The sequence below is a fragment of the Myotis davidii genome, unplaced genomic scaffold, assembly GCF_000327345.1.
Source record: "Myotis davidii unplaced genomic scaffold, ASM32734v1 scaffold847, whole genome shotgun sequence".
In the NCBI taxonomy this organism is placed as follows: Eukaryota; Metazoa; Chordata; class Mammalia; order Chiroptera; family Vespertilionidae; genus Myotis; species Myotis davidii.
In genome coordinates this window covers 246,168-263,480 of record NW_006298049.1, presented here as the reverse complement: position 1 = coordinate 263,480, position 17,313 = coordinate 246,168, and the positions used below count along the sequence as shown (strand labels likewise).

The 17,313-nt window shown below is 36.5% G+C and overlaps 1 protein-coding gene across 1 annotated transcript in view; it reads left to right on the top strand.

Moving 5' to 3' along the window:
• MAP4K5 (mitogen-activated protein kinase kinase kinase kinase 5) overlaps window positions 1–11,178 on the top strand; it is a 105,607-nt gene extending 94,429 nt beyond the window's left edge. Inside the window, exons 30-33 of the mRNA XM_006773763.2 lie at window positions 1,284–1,376; window positions 4,003–4,073; window positions 6,742–6,797; window positions 9,555–11,178. Of these exons, the coding sequence (XP_006773826.2) occupies window positions 1,284–1,376; window positions 4,003–4,073; window positions 6,742–6,797; window positions 9,555–9,642 (308 nt within the window). The 3' untranslated portion in view covers window positions 9,643–11,178. The remainder of the gene's footprint in view (window positions 1–1,283; window positions 1,377–4,002; window positions 4,074–6,741; window positions 6,798–9,554) is intronic.
• The last annotated feature ends 6,135 nt before the right edge of the window (window positions 11,179–17,313 follow it).

Sequence of the window (17,313 nt, the reverse complement as noted above, 5' to 3'; positions counted from 1 at the left end):
TAGGCTCTTCTCTGAGCCCGACCAGGGGCTGCACCTAGGGATTGGGCCTGCCCTCTGCCACCCGGGAGCAGGCCTAAGCCAGGAGGGCGTTACCTCCCGAGGGTCCCAGACTGCGAGAGGGCACAGGACAGGCTGAGGGACCCCCCATTCCCCCCGAGTGCACAAATTTTTTGTGCACTGGGCCTCTAGTATAATCATAAAGGTAATCTAATATTAGAGATAAGTAACCCAAAACTCAAAAGTATCTCATTCACCCATCATTTTTAAGTACTTTTGATTCTTTTAATATTGATACGATTGGAGTATTATTCAATTATATTTAAGTTAATTTGATAAATTATATTTTACCCAAAGAGCTGGAAAGGTCTATATTGATTAAGCAAATAAACAGATAATCAGAATTTGATTTTAATAATTTTGAACCTTTAATGTTAAATCCTTAATACCTTCTGGGACATCCAAGGGGAAAAAAATTGTGCTTAGTCTCATTTTGTTGATTTATGTATTTTTTTTAAAAAAAAAAAAAACTTAAGCCTTTGATTAACTAAGCCCTCCATTTATTCAAAGTAAATGGAGAGTTGACTTTCTTGAGATTTTTTTATTTTTTTAAGGAGCAATATAAGACTTCAGAAATTTATATCAACTATACAGTATAAACTGGTTTTAGTACACACCAGTTGGAGATAGGCCTGAAATCACAAATTATGTTAGGTAGATAAGAAAGCAATACAGAGAAAGGTGTCTTCCACCTCAGAGCTAAGACAGTTAAAGTGAAAAACGAATAGATGAAAGGGAAATAAAATTATGTATATCTCTATCCCGGGGTTTACTTATAAAGAAATTGTGACCCTCAAGAGTACTACTCATTGCCCCTTTGTTACAATAGTACTCAATACTGAAGTTATAAATGACTACAGATATACTTATCATGTTTTGTAATTTGTAAGGGGGGAAAATCACTTCTTACTGCTAGATATATAGGCACAGGGTAGCCACTTTTAAAGGAACATTGTACTTTTTTAAAAATGAGAATGTAAGTATTCAATATATACCATCTAAAAAAGAAAAAAATAGCAACGAAATTGCCATTTACCAAAGGAAGTACTCTGATAGTTATATTATAAAACATATTAATGATAGTTTCTCGCTGAGCATGTTTGAATCTAAATGGTTGAACATCATTAAGAATATTGTTCTATATCCATGTAAAATCCACATATCAAGTTAAATTTATTTTAACAAATTTGGATTTCCAGTCTTGACTTGTTTTTTCTTTTTTTAAGAATTTGTAAAAATTGTAAATCTACAAGGAAAACTAAAGTCAAGTAAGAAACTGGCCTCTGAGCTAACTTTTGATTTTTGCATTGAATCTGTAGGTAAGTCTTTTTTTTTTTAATAATGCTATTAAAATACTTGGTTTTTCCTTCATTCTGTATCTATAGTTGCCTAGACCAGCACTGTGTCTTAGAAGTTTCTGTGATATGGAAGTGTTCTCTGTGCTCTTAAATATAGTAGTCATTAACCACACCTGTTAAGTACTTGAAACATGGCTAGTGCTACATTTTTTAAATTTTAATTAATTTACATTTTAATGTAAATATGGCTAGTTACTATTGTATTAGACAAAGCAGGTGTAGATGATAATAAATCTTTTATTGTTGGTTCCTAAATATTTAAAACTTGAAATCGTTTTAAAATTTCTGTTTATTGTTCCTTTTACTGCCTCAAGTGAATTATACTTCTCCCAATTCTTTCCAAATCCTGAAGGTATTTGTGTGATATGATTAATGGAGTTAGATATCCTGTAATTCTTTGTGTCTGATTCTGCTTGGTGTGTGTTGATGGTTATTGCTTTTAGATCTGTTTCTATATAAGTAGATACTTTCCCACTTAGAAACTAATGTGCCATTTTAATTTGTTTTATTGTCGATGAGTGTTTTATTCTATAATACTCATTGGTTTTATGATAAAAATTTCTCATTGATTATATGTCAGTAAGTATTTCCCCTAGGGATGGTAGAACTTTTGAAAAAAATAATGTGGCTGGAAACACTGAGCACTGTACAATATGATTCTACCATAAGTCAAAAATAGTTAAAACAAAGTTGGCAGTTTTTATTTTGGCCTTGAAAAATACTGTATTTTGTAATTAAATGTATATATACTTTAAAAAATATATTTCTCATTATTTAGAAAGGTTTTTTAAAAAAATATTTTAATGGTTTCCCAACTGGCGTTTTGCCCTGTCGCAAAGTATGATCATCCCTCTGTGTAAATATCTTACATAAATATAATTTGCTTATGATTGAAAAATCTTAATTTATTGAGGCAGAAAGCCTAAACTTTCTGTAGATGCCAGTACAAAAGGAATTTTGGAGCTCGTTTCTCCCTCTACTTCTTTAAGTCCTGGATATTGCATGCCAGTTTCTAAGCTTTGGTATCTCCAATAGAGATCCTGACGGAGATCTTTATAGTTTCTCTTCATTCTAACTGAATCACACTGATACCTCAACTTTTTCATATGTGCCAAATTTTTTAGGGAACTTTAATTGTTACACAAAAATTTGTTCCTCATAAGCTACCATCTCTCCCCAACAGTGAACCTTGAAATAATTACAAGGATCTTCTGGGTAAAAAGAGTCCCTTTAAACACTTAAAAATAAACTGGTAACTGGGCTTCATATTCATCACAGTTAGTGAAACTTGTGTGATTTTTTTTTTAGTAAAATAGTTTTATTTTATTGAGTAAAATTATGTTTTCAAGACATTCTTACATTAACTTTTTATAGAGTCAGTATTCTAATAAAAAATACAGTAAGTTTCTATTACTTTCTCCCATCACCTTTACTAGTGTAGGGCATATGTCTAACTTTCCAACAATCAAAAATGGGTTTTCTCCCTCTTTTGCTGCACCTTAATGACTCCAGCCCCCTGCCAGGAAGGCCAGAGGCTCCACTGCATCCTCCAATTGGGGGGCTGCCCACTCTGTTTCTGAACCATTAGATCATTGCATAGGAGTGCCTCACTGGGCCCAGGCCTGTGGCTGGCACCACACAGGACACAGAAATGGACAAAGCACAGCAAGAGCAGGTTTCCCTTTAAGACCTTCAGGCCACCCCAGGGGAGCATGGGAGATGGGTGGGGCAGGAGGGTGTTGTGGCATGCCACATGGTGGCCATCCTGTAGGGTCCCAGTTGCTCCTGAATCCAAAGCCATCAGGAAAGCGGTCAAGCTTGGCTCAGATTTGTGAACCCACATGTGGGCAGTGGGGCCTGCAAGACCAAGCCTGAGGAGGCGAGGCTGGGCCCAGCAGTGAGCGTAACTGAGAGCCCCTCCAAATAAGAGTTGGCACAGAGAGCATAACTATTCATTGTGGGGTTAAATTTTGGATTGTGAGACAGGTTGGTTGGTTGGTTGGTTTGTTTAAGTAATTTTGTAATAGGGAAAATGTGAACATAAATAAAAGAAGCTTCCTGAATAGCTACTTCTAATTATATGACAGTATTTAAATAACAATGTTTTTTATTCAAAAAGCCAATTATATGTTTTTATTATTTCATTCACTTAAGAAAAAAGATAGTATATAAAAGAAAAAGTAATATACTGATACCAACTTATGTTTCTTTGTAAGTTATACCAATGTCGGATGACTATGTTATACAACTGAAACTAATAATATTGTATGTCAGCTGTAATTGAAAAATAAAAAAAAATTTTTTTAAAGAAGTTAGCCCATGTTTAAATGAATGCCTATTATGTGTTGTGTGTGTGTGTGTATTTTTTAATTTTTTTTTAAAACTTGTGTGACCTGACTCAGTAAATTATTTGAGTTTAGACATGGCTTAGCCACAAAAATGTTGGGAACTAATGGTCTCTAGACAGTGGAATTTTGCACCAAGCATTTAGATAGCCTTACATTATCATTTATTAAAAACAGTTAAGGAAATGTATAATGAACTACTGTGCTGTATTTCAGTTTCACTTCCCCCTTATCTTTTTTAGTATGCCTTCAAGACAGTGTGTTGGCTTTCTGGAAACATGGAATGCAGGGTAAAAGCTTCAAATCAGATGAGGTAAGGTTTCTCAGATTACCTCCAGTGATTTCCACTAAAGATTTTTAATATTGAAATGTTCATTTTATACATTTTTTTTCTGAATCTACATTACTATGTTTAGTGCCTTTATGTTTTTTTAAGTTGATCTGAGAGAGATAGGAAGGGAGAGGGAGAAAGAGAAACATCAAAGTAAGAGAGAAGTACCGATCAGCTGCCTCCTACGTACCCACTACTGGGGATCAAGCCTGCAACCCAGCCACGTGCCCTGACCGACAATTGAACTGGCAACCTTTTGGTGCATAGTATGATGCTCAACCAACTGCACCACACCCACCAGGGCTATGTTTAGTGGTTTTAATGCTGTGAACTAGCAGAGCATAATTGCCAGTATTATTCTTCCAGTTCAGTTTTGTATTGCAAAATTCTCAGTGGCCACATCTCAGTCCTTTAATTTGTAATTTTTAAATATTGTTACTAACCTTGCAGTAGTTTTCTAAATTTAATAAGCCTTTTTCATAATTTAGAGGTGTATAGCTTCCTTTTTAATATTTTATTTAAAATCCTAAATTGATATGTATTAGATCCCAGGACTAAGGAAAATATAAGAAAATAAACTCATTTAGAAAATAGTTATTGAGTACCAGCTACATGTACAACACTATTATTATAGCATTGTAAGGCATAGGGAAGTATAATTATAAATAATTTCAAACTCTTCTCATGTCTATGTTCCTGGCACTTTACAAATATTAGCTACTTAAGGCTTATTATCCAGTGGAGTTAGGTACTATTCATATTCCCATTTTTACAGGCACAGAGGGCTAAGTAACTTGTCTAGATGACATAGCCTGGATTTGAAGGATCTCTAAAAATCACTTTTAGCTGAGATATTCAGGATGCATTTCATGCAGGAAAGGGGGAACTTGTGCTTCCACCTTGAGAGAGAAATCCTAATAGTTAAGACAATACTAACAGAGACATTTCCCTTTTGTGTGAGTACCCGTATAATTCTTGTATACCATGGCCTTACAGATACCAGTAGGTGGGCTTATTTTAAAGCTTAAATTCTTTTTCTTGAATTACCTGTAGTTTTATCCACTCTTATGTACTTGAGTATTTTCACCACTTATATGAATGAGGAATTGGAATACTTCTGAGAGAAAATGACATAAATTTGCTATGTTTGAATATGTCAGTTTAGCTAGTTACTGATCCATGTCACTAAATGTCTCCAGGTCCCTGGCTTTAATGAAGCCTACAGCCCTGCTTACTGTCATAAGATTAATTGTCCTCAGATGCTAATTTCATTGTATCACTCCTTTAGTTAGAAATCTATAGAAGATAACCTGTTCACCATATCAAGTACAAATTTTATTTCCCATTTTTAACTCATCTTGATTACCTCTTTCTTTAGCTTATGTTCTCACACTTGAATTCGGGCCTTGCTGTAAAATTAATAAAGTAATATTCATTCCAGTCCACAATGATTGGAACATTTTTTTAAAACTTAATATATGAAAATTAGCTCCACCTAGTAAATCACCTAATTTGTTTTCTTACTTAAGTTTATTAATTCTGTCTTCCTAGCTCTCTACAAATTCATTGAAAACAGACTATTTTTATAGTTACTTTACATCCATACTGTTGTAGCTTGGGTTCCTCCAGAAGCTGACCTTGACACATTGCGGACCAGTAGTTTTATTGCTAGCTTTCACCAGTGGCCAGATAAGTTTCTATTGAAAGTACAAAAAAATGTTTTACATAAATGTTAAAGGCGCGCTTTAAAATTAAATACCCATTGCATTTTGAAGTTATTTATTACATGTTCTTACAAGCTAATATCTTTTTAAAGTGTGATACTTTGTAAAACACTGTGTAATATGAAGCGTGAATTCTCGTGATCCTTCCGCAATGTTAAGACAAGGACTCAAGTGCAGTTAGTTATTTTGGGAGTAGATACCAGAAAACAAGTGATGGAGTGAGGAATGGAAAGTAGAGAGGGGCAAAAAGCCAATACAGAGCACAATAATAAACTGGTTCCCCCTATGGGCAACCAGGGTTTAATCCCGTACTGCCAACTGAGGAACAGTTTAGAATACACCTCAGAATTGACTCATTTGAAGGTGGGGAATCTGATGCATTTGTACACCAACTGTTGTCCCTGGGGGTATAACTCCCCACATTTTGGTATAGTACCTGTGCTTGACTGAGTGCCTTCTACAGCTTTGGAGAAGACAGAGCAGAGGACCACTGGTACGCTGGTGTTAGACCCTGGCACGTGGGCGTGTCCACCACAGCTCTGCTGGAATCTGCACTCTGACACCAGGAAAGAACAGGAGCTCTGCCATCCAGCAAACCTGTGTCTTAATCTTGGGTCTACCAGTTACATAACCTTAAGCAAGTTACTTAACCTCTACAAGTCTTCGTGTTTTTTCCACTCCAGTAATACGGGAATTATAATACAAAGAGTTCTAGGGAAAGTACCTGACCCATAACAGGTGTTTGATAAATGTTTTATTTCTACTAATAGATGGTCAAAAGATACTTCCTGAAATTTATTTCATTGGAGGAAGTGAGTCTTTCAGAAATTATGATTGTTTAATACCTGCTCTATCTAAATGATTTTTAAATTATTATTTAAGTAATATGGGGATAAGGTATTACTAATAGGTATTTTCTCTCGTAGGTTACCCAAGAGATTTCAGATGAAACAAGAGTTTTCCGCTTATTAGGATCAGACAGGTAAATAGCGTGGTTGTTTTAATTATCAAAGGAGTTTTGTGGTTGTGTTCTTAAATACTGTCACACAAACTCTTAGAGCAGCGGTTCTCAACCTGTGGGTCGAGATCCCTTTGGCAGTCGAACAACCCTTTCACAGGGGTCGCCTAAGACCATCCTGCATATTAGATATTTACATGACGATTCATAACAGTAGCAACATTACAGTTATGAAGTAGCAACAAAAATAATTTTATGGTTGGGTCACAACATGAGGAACTGTATTTAAAGGACCAGAAGGTTGAGAACCACTGTCTTAGAGGATTTCTCAGCATCTTTATTGAAAGAATAGTATTTTAATCGATTGATTAATCAATCTTTTATTAGTGTGAGGATCTTGATTCTAGAGATAGTAATACTCAGCCAAGACAAAATGTGTTAATATAGGTGTTTATGTCCCTGGTACCAGGACATAATTCATTTCAGGCTCCTTTGTTTTCATCATTTCTTCCTAGCATGTTACCTTCTATTAACTATCTATATATATAAAAGCCAAGCTACTGGAACGACCAGTTGTTATGACACGCACTGTGGCAGCCAACCAGCCCGATCGGGGCCCTGATTGGCACCTCCCAACCAACCGTTGCCCCTTCCCCGCCCCCCAGCCCGGCCCATCGGGGTGGGCAGCTGGACCCCACACATGCACGAATTCATGCACTGGGCCTCTAGTTACTATACAAATCCAACAGAATATGTACCCCCTGGCATCTGCTTTTATATCAGAAACTATTCAACTCATTTTCTGAGGTCAGTCTAAATTAGGAGAAATTATGTGGATCTCTGTGATAAAAACTAAAGACAAATTCCAAAACTGTGCCACCTTAGAAAAAATTTAGTAGTTTTTGTTCCCCAAAATCTATATTGTCTACCTCAGCAACTAATAAAACATCCATTCCTACATCAACCAAAGAACTTGTATGCATATATGCATAACCATGGACATAGACAATAGGGCGGTGAAGGTCTGGGATAGGGGGTGGGGTCGAGCTAGAAGGGGTCAATGGAGGGGAAAAGGGGACATGGGTAATACTTTCAACAGTAGAGTCAATTTAAAAATAAAATAAACACCCATTCCTTTCTATTTTCTCAACAAAAATTGTTATTGCAGCAAAATTGACTAGTAGTATGCTTAGTCCTAAGTTGAAGATTGAGAACCTCTGGTCTTCAAGTTCAGTCTAGTCACAAAATAATTGCTTAAATATTACACACTTAAGGAAAGTGGTGGGTGGAGTTATGACCCCATAAAAATTTTTAGGAGACTTTTATAAGGAGAAAAAAATATTTTTTGAAAAATGGTAACTAGTGAGTAGAAAAGGTAAGCCCGCAGAGCATGGCAACTTAGTAATTAGTCCTGGGGGGAAAAAAAGAACGAATTTGAGGACCATCTGGTTAAAGACTCTAACATGGGAGGCTCTTTGCTTCTCCAGGAAGGGCTGACAAAAGAATTGTGGATCATCCAATAGTCCTAGCGTAAATAGCACCTAAACAAGACATAGTATGAAAGAATTATGCTTAATAAAGGGTAGGCATCATAAGCCATTTCTCTTAGTTATGTATTTCTTTCCACCTTCCCCACCCCAAACTTTCTCCTTCAACTATTCCCTTTGTCTTTCTGCATTCTATCACAATTTGCCCTTAAAAAAACTTTTTTCTTCAGATCATTGCCTTATTCTGTTTATCTTACTTGAGCATCTCTTTGATTTCAAGATTTATATATTTTATTTTATGTAAAAATAATAGTTAACTGGGTAGCTGTGTTATAGGTAATTTATTTCCCCTTATACTTTTCTGCAATATATAATATAAAGTACATATTACTTTTTTATTATTTTATTACAAAAGTAATAATATGCTAGTTGTAGAAAACTCATACACTAGAAAAATTTCCCCTCCAAGACTTTTTTTCTGTTCATGGGTACATTATTTTTTATTCTATTTCCAAACCCCTCAACAACAGTGTAAATCCTATGGTATGGCACTTTATTGATTTTTCTTCCTATTGGTCCTTTTTTTTTTAATATATTTTATTGATTTTTTACAGAGAGGAAAGGAGAGAGATAGAGAGTTAGAAACATCGATGAGAGAGAAACATCGATCAGCTGCCTCCTGCACAACCCCTACTGGGGATGTGCCCGCAACCAAGGCACACGCCCTTGACCGGAATCGAACCTGGGACCCTTCAGTCCGCAGGCCGACGCTCTATCCACTGAGCCAAACCGGTTTCGGCTCCTATTGGTCCTTTGATTGAACTCTTTCCTTGCCCTTCTTCCATGGACAAAGGAGTTGGACCCCACTTTATACTTTTTTAAAAACTTTTCTTTTTTTAAAAATACCTTGAAGAACAATTTGAATGGGTGTCTCATAGAAATCATGTTTTATCCTCAGCCCTTCTCCACCCCCTTCTTCTTGGTGTATTTTCTAAAGCTATTTATACCTTTCATTGGCATATGAGTAAGCCAATTTAGTGTAGTTGGAATAAGAGAATGAGACTCTCCTAAAATGTTTTCAATACTTTATATATACATAAATTCATCAATTCTTACTCAGTTTTGTTTTTAAGTTATAAAATGGAAAGCTGAACTTAACTGTGCATCTGTGATCTTTATGTAATCTTCTGAGAATGTAAACAATGGTATTCTTTCCTGGTTTGATGTTAGTATTAGAAGCATGCAATCTCTGTCTTTACTCTTACACAAAACTTTTGTTTTGGTTTAATTGCAGGGTTGTCGTTTTGGAAAGTAGGCCAACAGAAAATCCTACTGCACACAGCAATCTTTACATCTTGGCTGGACATGAAAATAGTTATTAAGCAACAGAAACTGATCTCAAATGACAGGAAAATGAATATATTCCATTGAAAGCAAAAATATCTTAAGGAACTTCAGTACAAACTACACTATGATTTGCTTTAACTGTTATGGGTTATATCTCAAATGATCTGTACTTTAAGGTAGAATTCAATATTTTCTGTAGCTGGAAACAGCTGTTTTATCTCTTGCCACTGTGTGGTGGTTATATCAAGTTTGCTTAATAAAAGCTATGAGATAAATAGTCCTATAGTTCCAGGAAGCCCAGTCTTTTTTAAAAAAATAATGTTTGTAACAAGGGTGTCAAGATATTTTTAGATAACAACTCATGTGATTATCTTCAAGGAGATAAATTTAGTGACAGTTTTCTCATTTTATATCACGTTTTATTTCTTAATGAACGTAATTTTATAAAGAAATTATCAAATAAGCCTTTCACTTTTACATTGGCTATTCTGTATGTTTTTGTAAAATAGAATATTTAATCCTTATTTATTAATCTCTTGCTGGAGTGGTGTAATGTTATCTAACTTTTAGCAAAGGAGGGTTGCAGAGCAGCTTACATTGTTTTATGATGTATAAAAATTTTGTTTACTTTTTAAGAGTAGTAAGAGGGGTTAAAGGCAGTGTGTTTGGAGGTTCAATACATACACGCAATTTTGTTTAACAAGTATTTTATAAAACAATATTATCCAGAATTGCCTTAAAGTGAATTTTGTGTTTTCAACTACAAGTAGCTGTAAGAGATCATACAGAAGATATTGATGATGGTTGAACTATTATTAGAAGAGGTATGTATGTAGGTATGACTACCATGTGTATGTATTCTTGACAAACAGTATAATACACCTGTGATTTTTTTTACATTAGGGATAAGAAATTAACCTTCATATATATTATCATCCCTTAATGTGTGTGTGGAGGGGCGGGGGGAGTATTTAACTGCCCATGATATGTAATTCACATGTACTATACCAGAGGGGACGCTGTGAAGCAACTACATGTGTAATCTTGGGTTTTTCACATATGTAGGTATTCATTTTGAGTAGGTTTAAGAAAAAAGTTTTAAGTGAAATTGAATTCCTCATGGGATAGTCTAAATAAGTATTATAAAAATCAATATTCTAAAAATAGGAAATAAGGCCATTTTTTCGTTTACGTCTCTTTTGCTATTGTTAGTATCCAAAGTAAAGTGTCACATTGGTACCTGGTGTCTTAATGCATTCACTGAGGGCAGTTAACATTGAGATGATGAACAAGGAGTTAGCAATAGCAAACTACTGATTTATTTTGAACAATTACTTGAGAGAAAAACAGTATAACTATCTCATTTGGTCGTTGGCAATTCTGTAAAATAGGTATTATCGTCTCTATTTTTCAGATGGGGAAATAAGAAGTTAACAGGGTTAATAGACCCAATTCACACAGCAATTAGGGGTTGAGCCAGACCATGAGTCTTGTGACTCTGTTCTTTTCATTATATGCAGTATGCAAACAATAAATGTTATGCAAATAAAGTATTGTCCTTTAAAAATGCACACGTGATTCAGTAAGTGTGTGGCTGTTTATTTGGGGTATGTTAAATGGGGCCTCTGGACTGAAGAATGCTGGATAGATATAATAGATGGGAGGGGACCATACTCAAAACAGGACATATTTATATACTGGATACCAGTATCATCCTTCTCTCACTGAATCCTGGCAGCCAGATCTTCCCATCCTACAATATTGGAAGAGTCTTCTCTGTGCAATCCGGCCAGTGCAACTAGAAAGAACTACACAGCTCCTGACATCAGGTGTCCTAGCTAAACTACCCAGCTGGATAACTCTACAGTGACCATCACAGTTGTCAAGCCCCCATCACCCCATGTGTCTGGAGCTTACTTTTAGTCCTATGCTATTAAAAATGATTAAGCTACCAGGAGTTATAAAACATCTGAGGAGGGCCTCTAATATGAAAGAAAAAAAAAACAATTGGAGAGGAAACAAACTTAGGGAAAACAGACTATGCAGGATAAAAGCATCAAGAAAAATGTTATCTTCAGAAAGATATACCAACTATGAATCAAGCGTAGGGTACTAAATAAAGGACGTTTCAAAACAAAACAAAAAAAAGCTCTAAGAAAATATAGCATACCTGAATAATTCAACAAAATTTAAAATACAAAGTTGAATTTCTCAGAAAATCAAAAAGAAATGACATATTGGAGGGGAAAAAAGAAAAGCCCTGGCTGGTTTTGCACTGTGGTTAGAGCATCAGCCTATGGACCAAAGGGTTGAGGGTTCAGTTCCCAGTCAAGGGCATGCACCTTGGTTGCCGGTTCCCCAGCTTCAGTAAGGGTAGTTGCAGGAGGCAGCCAATCGATGTCTCTCCTGTGGATGTTTCTTCCCCCTGCCCTCCCTTCTACTCCACTCGATAGAAATCAGTGGGAAAAATATTCTCGGGTGAGTATTAAAATAGTAACAGCCCAGGAGGCCAAATATCCATCTCCCAGAGACCCAAAAAGGAAAAGCAACAAGTCAGAGTATTTCAAGAAATTTTTCCAGTACTGAAGAACTTAAGATTCTAGATTGAAAGAACCCTAGGTGGAAAAAAAAGAACACCTATACCAAAGCACATTATTATGAAATGTCAGCGGCACAGATCAAAGAGAAGATCTATGTTTCCAAAGAAAAAGGGCAGGTCAAATACCAAGGAATAAGAAACAATAGCTTCAAATTTCAATAGAAGCAGTGTCTTCAATATTCTGAAAGAAATTTCCAACCTAAAATTCTGGATTCAAATAAACTATTAAACCTAAGAGTAAAATGAAAATATTTTTAGCTGTACAAGATCTTGAAACCTTTACCTTCCACAGAACCTTTCCCATATAGGCTCCTTAACTATCAAAAAATGCCCTGAGACAGAAAGCTGAAAGAGTAAGAAATCTGAGCTTATACTGAACTAAAATCAATGGGAAAAATACCCTCCTGTGAGTATTAGCAACAACAACAACAAAGATTCAGCCCAGGTGGTGTGGGTAAGTGATTGAGCATTGACCTAAGCACCAAGAGGTTTCCGATTCAGTTCCCAGTCAGGGCACATGCCTGGGTTGCATGCAGACTGGATCCCCAGTGGGGGCCATGCAAAAGGCAGCCCATCGATATTTCTATATTCCTTTCCTCTCTCTAAAAGTCAATGATAACATAATTTTAAAAAGATTCAGTGTGATCCCAGCAGATATTTTATGGAAATTCATAAGCTGATTCTCAAATTATATAAAACTAGTGACCTGTTGCGTGAGATATCGTGAGACCTGGACACCCTCATCCCCCTAGGCTGTTGGATGGCCACCAGATTTCAAGAATTAACAATAAAGCCACAACAGCAGTTAAGATAGTATGACATTGGCACAGACAGACAAATGTAATTAAGAGTCCTGAAACAGACCCACACTTAGTCACTTATGTATGACAGTTGCACAGCAGTGGAATGAAGGGAAATATAGTATTTTCAATAAATTTTATTGAAAATTATAATGGAAAATCGAATCTTTACTACCTTGCACAATAAATACAACTATCCAATAGATTATAAATCTAAAATATATAAAACTATAAAGCTTTTAAAAAGAAAACAATAGCCCTAACCGGTTTGGCTCAGTGGATAGAGCGTCAGCCTGCGGACTCAAGGATCCCAGGTTCGATTCTGGTCAAGGGCATGTACCTTGGTTGCAGGAACATCCCCAGTAGCGAGTGTGCAGGAGGCAGTTGATTGATGTTTCTCTCTCATCGATGTTTCTAGCTCTCTATCCCTCTCCCTTCCTCTCTGTAAAAAATCAATAAAATATATTAAAAAACAAAAAGAAAACAATATCTTCATGAACTTGGAGTAAGCAAGGATTTCCTAAATAGAAAATTAAGCATTAGGCTGTAAGAGAAAAAGTTGGTCAGAGGGGCTTAAGTAAAATTAACATACTCTGTTCATCTAAAGACGCCGTTACAAGAATGAGAAGATGGAAATGAGAAGAGCCACAAAATGGAAAAGAGACTTGCATGTATCACAAAAGACCTACCTAGAAGATAAAAAGAGCATAAGAAAAAGGCAAACAACCCAATAAAAAAAGGTCCAAAAGATTCTGAACAGGCACTCCACAGAAGGTAACATCCAAGTAGCCAATATGATTTCATCTTTCTTGGTTATCAGAGAAATTCATATTCAACAATACAGTACTTTCATACACCCACCAACATGGCCAAAACAAAAAAGACAAATTGGTGAGATTGTGAAGAAACCGGTGCCTGCACATTGCTAATGGAAATAGAAAATAGGGCAACTCTTTGAAAGATAGTTTGGCAGGTTTGTGTGTGTTTTAATTCTCACCTAAGGATATGTTTTTATTGGTTTTTAGAGAGAAACATTGATTGGTTGCCTCCCATACACCCACAACCAGGGAATTGAACCTGCAACCTAGGTATATGCCCTGACTGAGAATCGAACACACAACCTTTTGCTGTACAGGACAACTATCCAATCAACTGAGCCACATTACATTAAAAGCTAAATCTTTTAAAAATATATGTTTTTTTTTGTTTTTTTAGAGAGAGAGGAAAGAAAAAGTAGAGAAATAGAAACATTGATGAGAAACAACATCCATCTGCTGCCTCCTGCATGCCCCCTAGTGGGGATCAAGCCTGGGCATGTGCCCTGACCCGGGATTGGAATGGAACAGGTGACCTCCTGGTGCAAAGGTCAATGCTCAACCACTGAGCCACACTAGCTGAGCTAAAAGCTAAATCTTGTTTTCCCAACTTGAAACAATGCAGTGAATGTGCATGTGCACTGGTGTTAGATTTATATGTGTGTACTCTCTGTTTATCAAACTGTTTATACTTGATTTTTAGAGAGTAATGGTGGAACCAAACTATGGAGAACTTGAAATATTTTTTAATTGTTGGCCTTTCCATATACCAGTTGCAGTGGGAATCTAGGTCTATGCTGCTCACGTCAGGAGAGAATTTCAAGATACTTAGAGCAATCTACAAAATCTTATCTGCCATTTATTTTGTAATGTTTTTGTTTTGTTAATCCTCACCCAAGGATGTTTTTTCCATTGATTTCTAGAGAGAGTGAAAGGGGGAGAGAGAGTGGGAGGGAGACAGAGAGAGAGAGACATCAATTTGCGAGAGACACATCAATTGCCTTCTGCACATGCCCCAACCAACCAGGGCCCGGAATCGAACCTGCGACCCTTTGGAACACAGGGCTGTGCTCTAACCACCAGCCAGGGCTATTTTGTAATGTTTTTAACCCCTTCCCCAATAATTTTTTTGTTAAAAACATTTCTTTTTCAGACTAATTTTTTTATTTTGGTTCTATATAGTATTTTTGATGCTGGTTATGAAAACAGTTTGTAATTATTTTTTCTTCCCATGTTTGTGGTTAAGAATAGTATTTCCTCAGGAAGTTTCTAGATGAAATTATTTAGAATGGTACGTATGTAGCTGGTTTTTGAAGGTAAAGTTTTTAGACGAGTATACTCGTCGCCGACTGAAAAAAGAACATTTTGTGAAAACGTGTATACACGTTTCTGCCGGGGAAGGGGTTAAGGAGTCCCATCGTATAGCAGCCGTGCCCATTATGTTATGTGTGTTTTACTATTTTTTAAAAAATATTTTTATTGGTTTCAGGATGGAAGGGAGAGAGATAAAAACATCAATGATGAGAATCATTGATCAGCTGCCTCCTGCACGCCCCCTACTGGGGATCAAGCTGGCAACCCCGGCATGTGCCCTTGACCAGAATGGAACCCGAGACGCTTTAGTCCACAGGCCAACACTTTATCCACTGAGCCAAAAGAGCTGGGACAGTAATTAATTTCTAGGCTGCAGATGACTCAAATGAAGCATAAGGAGGCAATGTGACTGGCTCACAGCAGAGCTGGATTTGATCCTAGATAATCTAGCCCTAGAGTTCATGCTCTTACCAGGAAAATTAGGTCAGGTGATACTGTAGAAAAATAAATATGTTGATGTTTAAAGTGAAGGATTTCTTGTTGTTTGTGGGAAATGTTTAAATTATGTTTTTTTACAAGGACCTACACATGAGTTTTCTTTAGATGCCTCAGTAATATCTCACTACTTAATATGTGACGCTGAGCCATTCCTGTGAACGCTATTTGCAATGATAAGATTTCTGCATGTGGGTGTAACTATAATCTTCATTCAATCTCTGGCATGCATGCAGCGTAAAGATGATCTTATGAAACTATTTAGATCTTTTGGATCAATAGACGCCTAAAAATTTAATAGTTGACATGGGAAATGTATCTAGGGTACCAGAGGTTACTGTTTGTACAAAGGGTTATTCAGATACCAATGAATAAGCATCACAAGTTTCTATACAGGAAGTAAGAGTTGAGAGGACTGAGAGTGTTAACTCTAACAAATAGATGCATTTCTAAAACGATCAGTATGAAAAGAAATCTCATTAGAATTAAGAATACTTTTTAAATGCAAATAATTTATACTTCTTGTCCTCTCCTTCCTCCCTTCTTCACCTTGTCATGAACACAACTATTTCTATTTTGATATTAGGTTTCTTTAAGGCGGGTTTATATTCTTTAACCACGTAATTAGAGCTCATTTGAAGCTGCAGTATGGTACCACAAGTGGAAAGAATGCAACTCAGAATTGAGACCCTGGTTTTATGCCTGTTTTTTACTCTGAACAGTCATTTAAATTTTTTGTATCTGTTTCCTCAATTGTCAGATGTGCCCTCTTTCTCCACAGACTCTGGGGAAGTATTTTGAAAAGCAAAATATACGGTTTAAATCCCAGCCCTCCAAGTCATCCTATCCAGTTGCCTCCGAGAGGAAACCCCCTGGGTGAGGAGGCAGAGCACTGGCTCTGCATGGACGTACAGTGCTGGATCTCGGGAAAGTCACGTCTTATTTCCAGTGCCCAGCACAGTGTCTCCTGTGCCAGCACCCAGTAAAAGTCTGCTCTCCAATTGGCTCTCTCTGTGTCACAGTTTTAAGCTGAAGTTCAGAAAGTTAATTTTTTTCTATTTATTGTCTCATAAATTTACATTTTAAAAAATGGTAAAAGCACAGAATGTACTCAGATTGCCTTATGAGTATGATTAGCAAATAACTGTCCAAAGTGGCAAAGAGATGTACACCTTGAGGTTCTGAGACTTATTTCCAAAAGAAGGATCATCATACCTACTGACACACACCCTCTGATTAACCCTCCAGTGTTATACTGCTGAGCAGTCATGGCATTTGGGTTCATTGGTGAAAGTATTAGGTGGTTGTTTTAAAATCTGAAAATGCAAAGAAGTGTTGAGGTTGTTAAAGGAAGGTTGAGAAAAGAAAGTTTTTTAAAAAATATATATATATATTTTAATATATTTTATTGATTTTTTATAGAGAGGAAGGGAGAGAGATAGAAACATCAATGACTCTATCCACTGAGCCAAACCGGCTTTGGCGAAAAGAAAGTTTTTAGAAGAGGTGCTTAAAAGGGGTGGCTGGCCATATCTACACTAATAAAAGAGCAACATGGTAATTGGCGAACGACCGCTACCCTTCCCATTGGCTAATCAGCGAGATATGCAAATTAACTGCCAGCCAAGATGGCGGCCGGCAGCCAGGCAGCTTGAAACTAACATGAGGCTTGCTTGCCTCAGT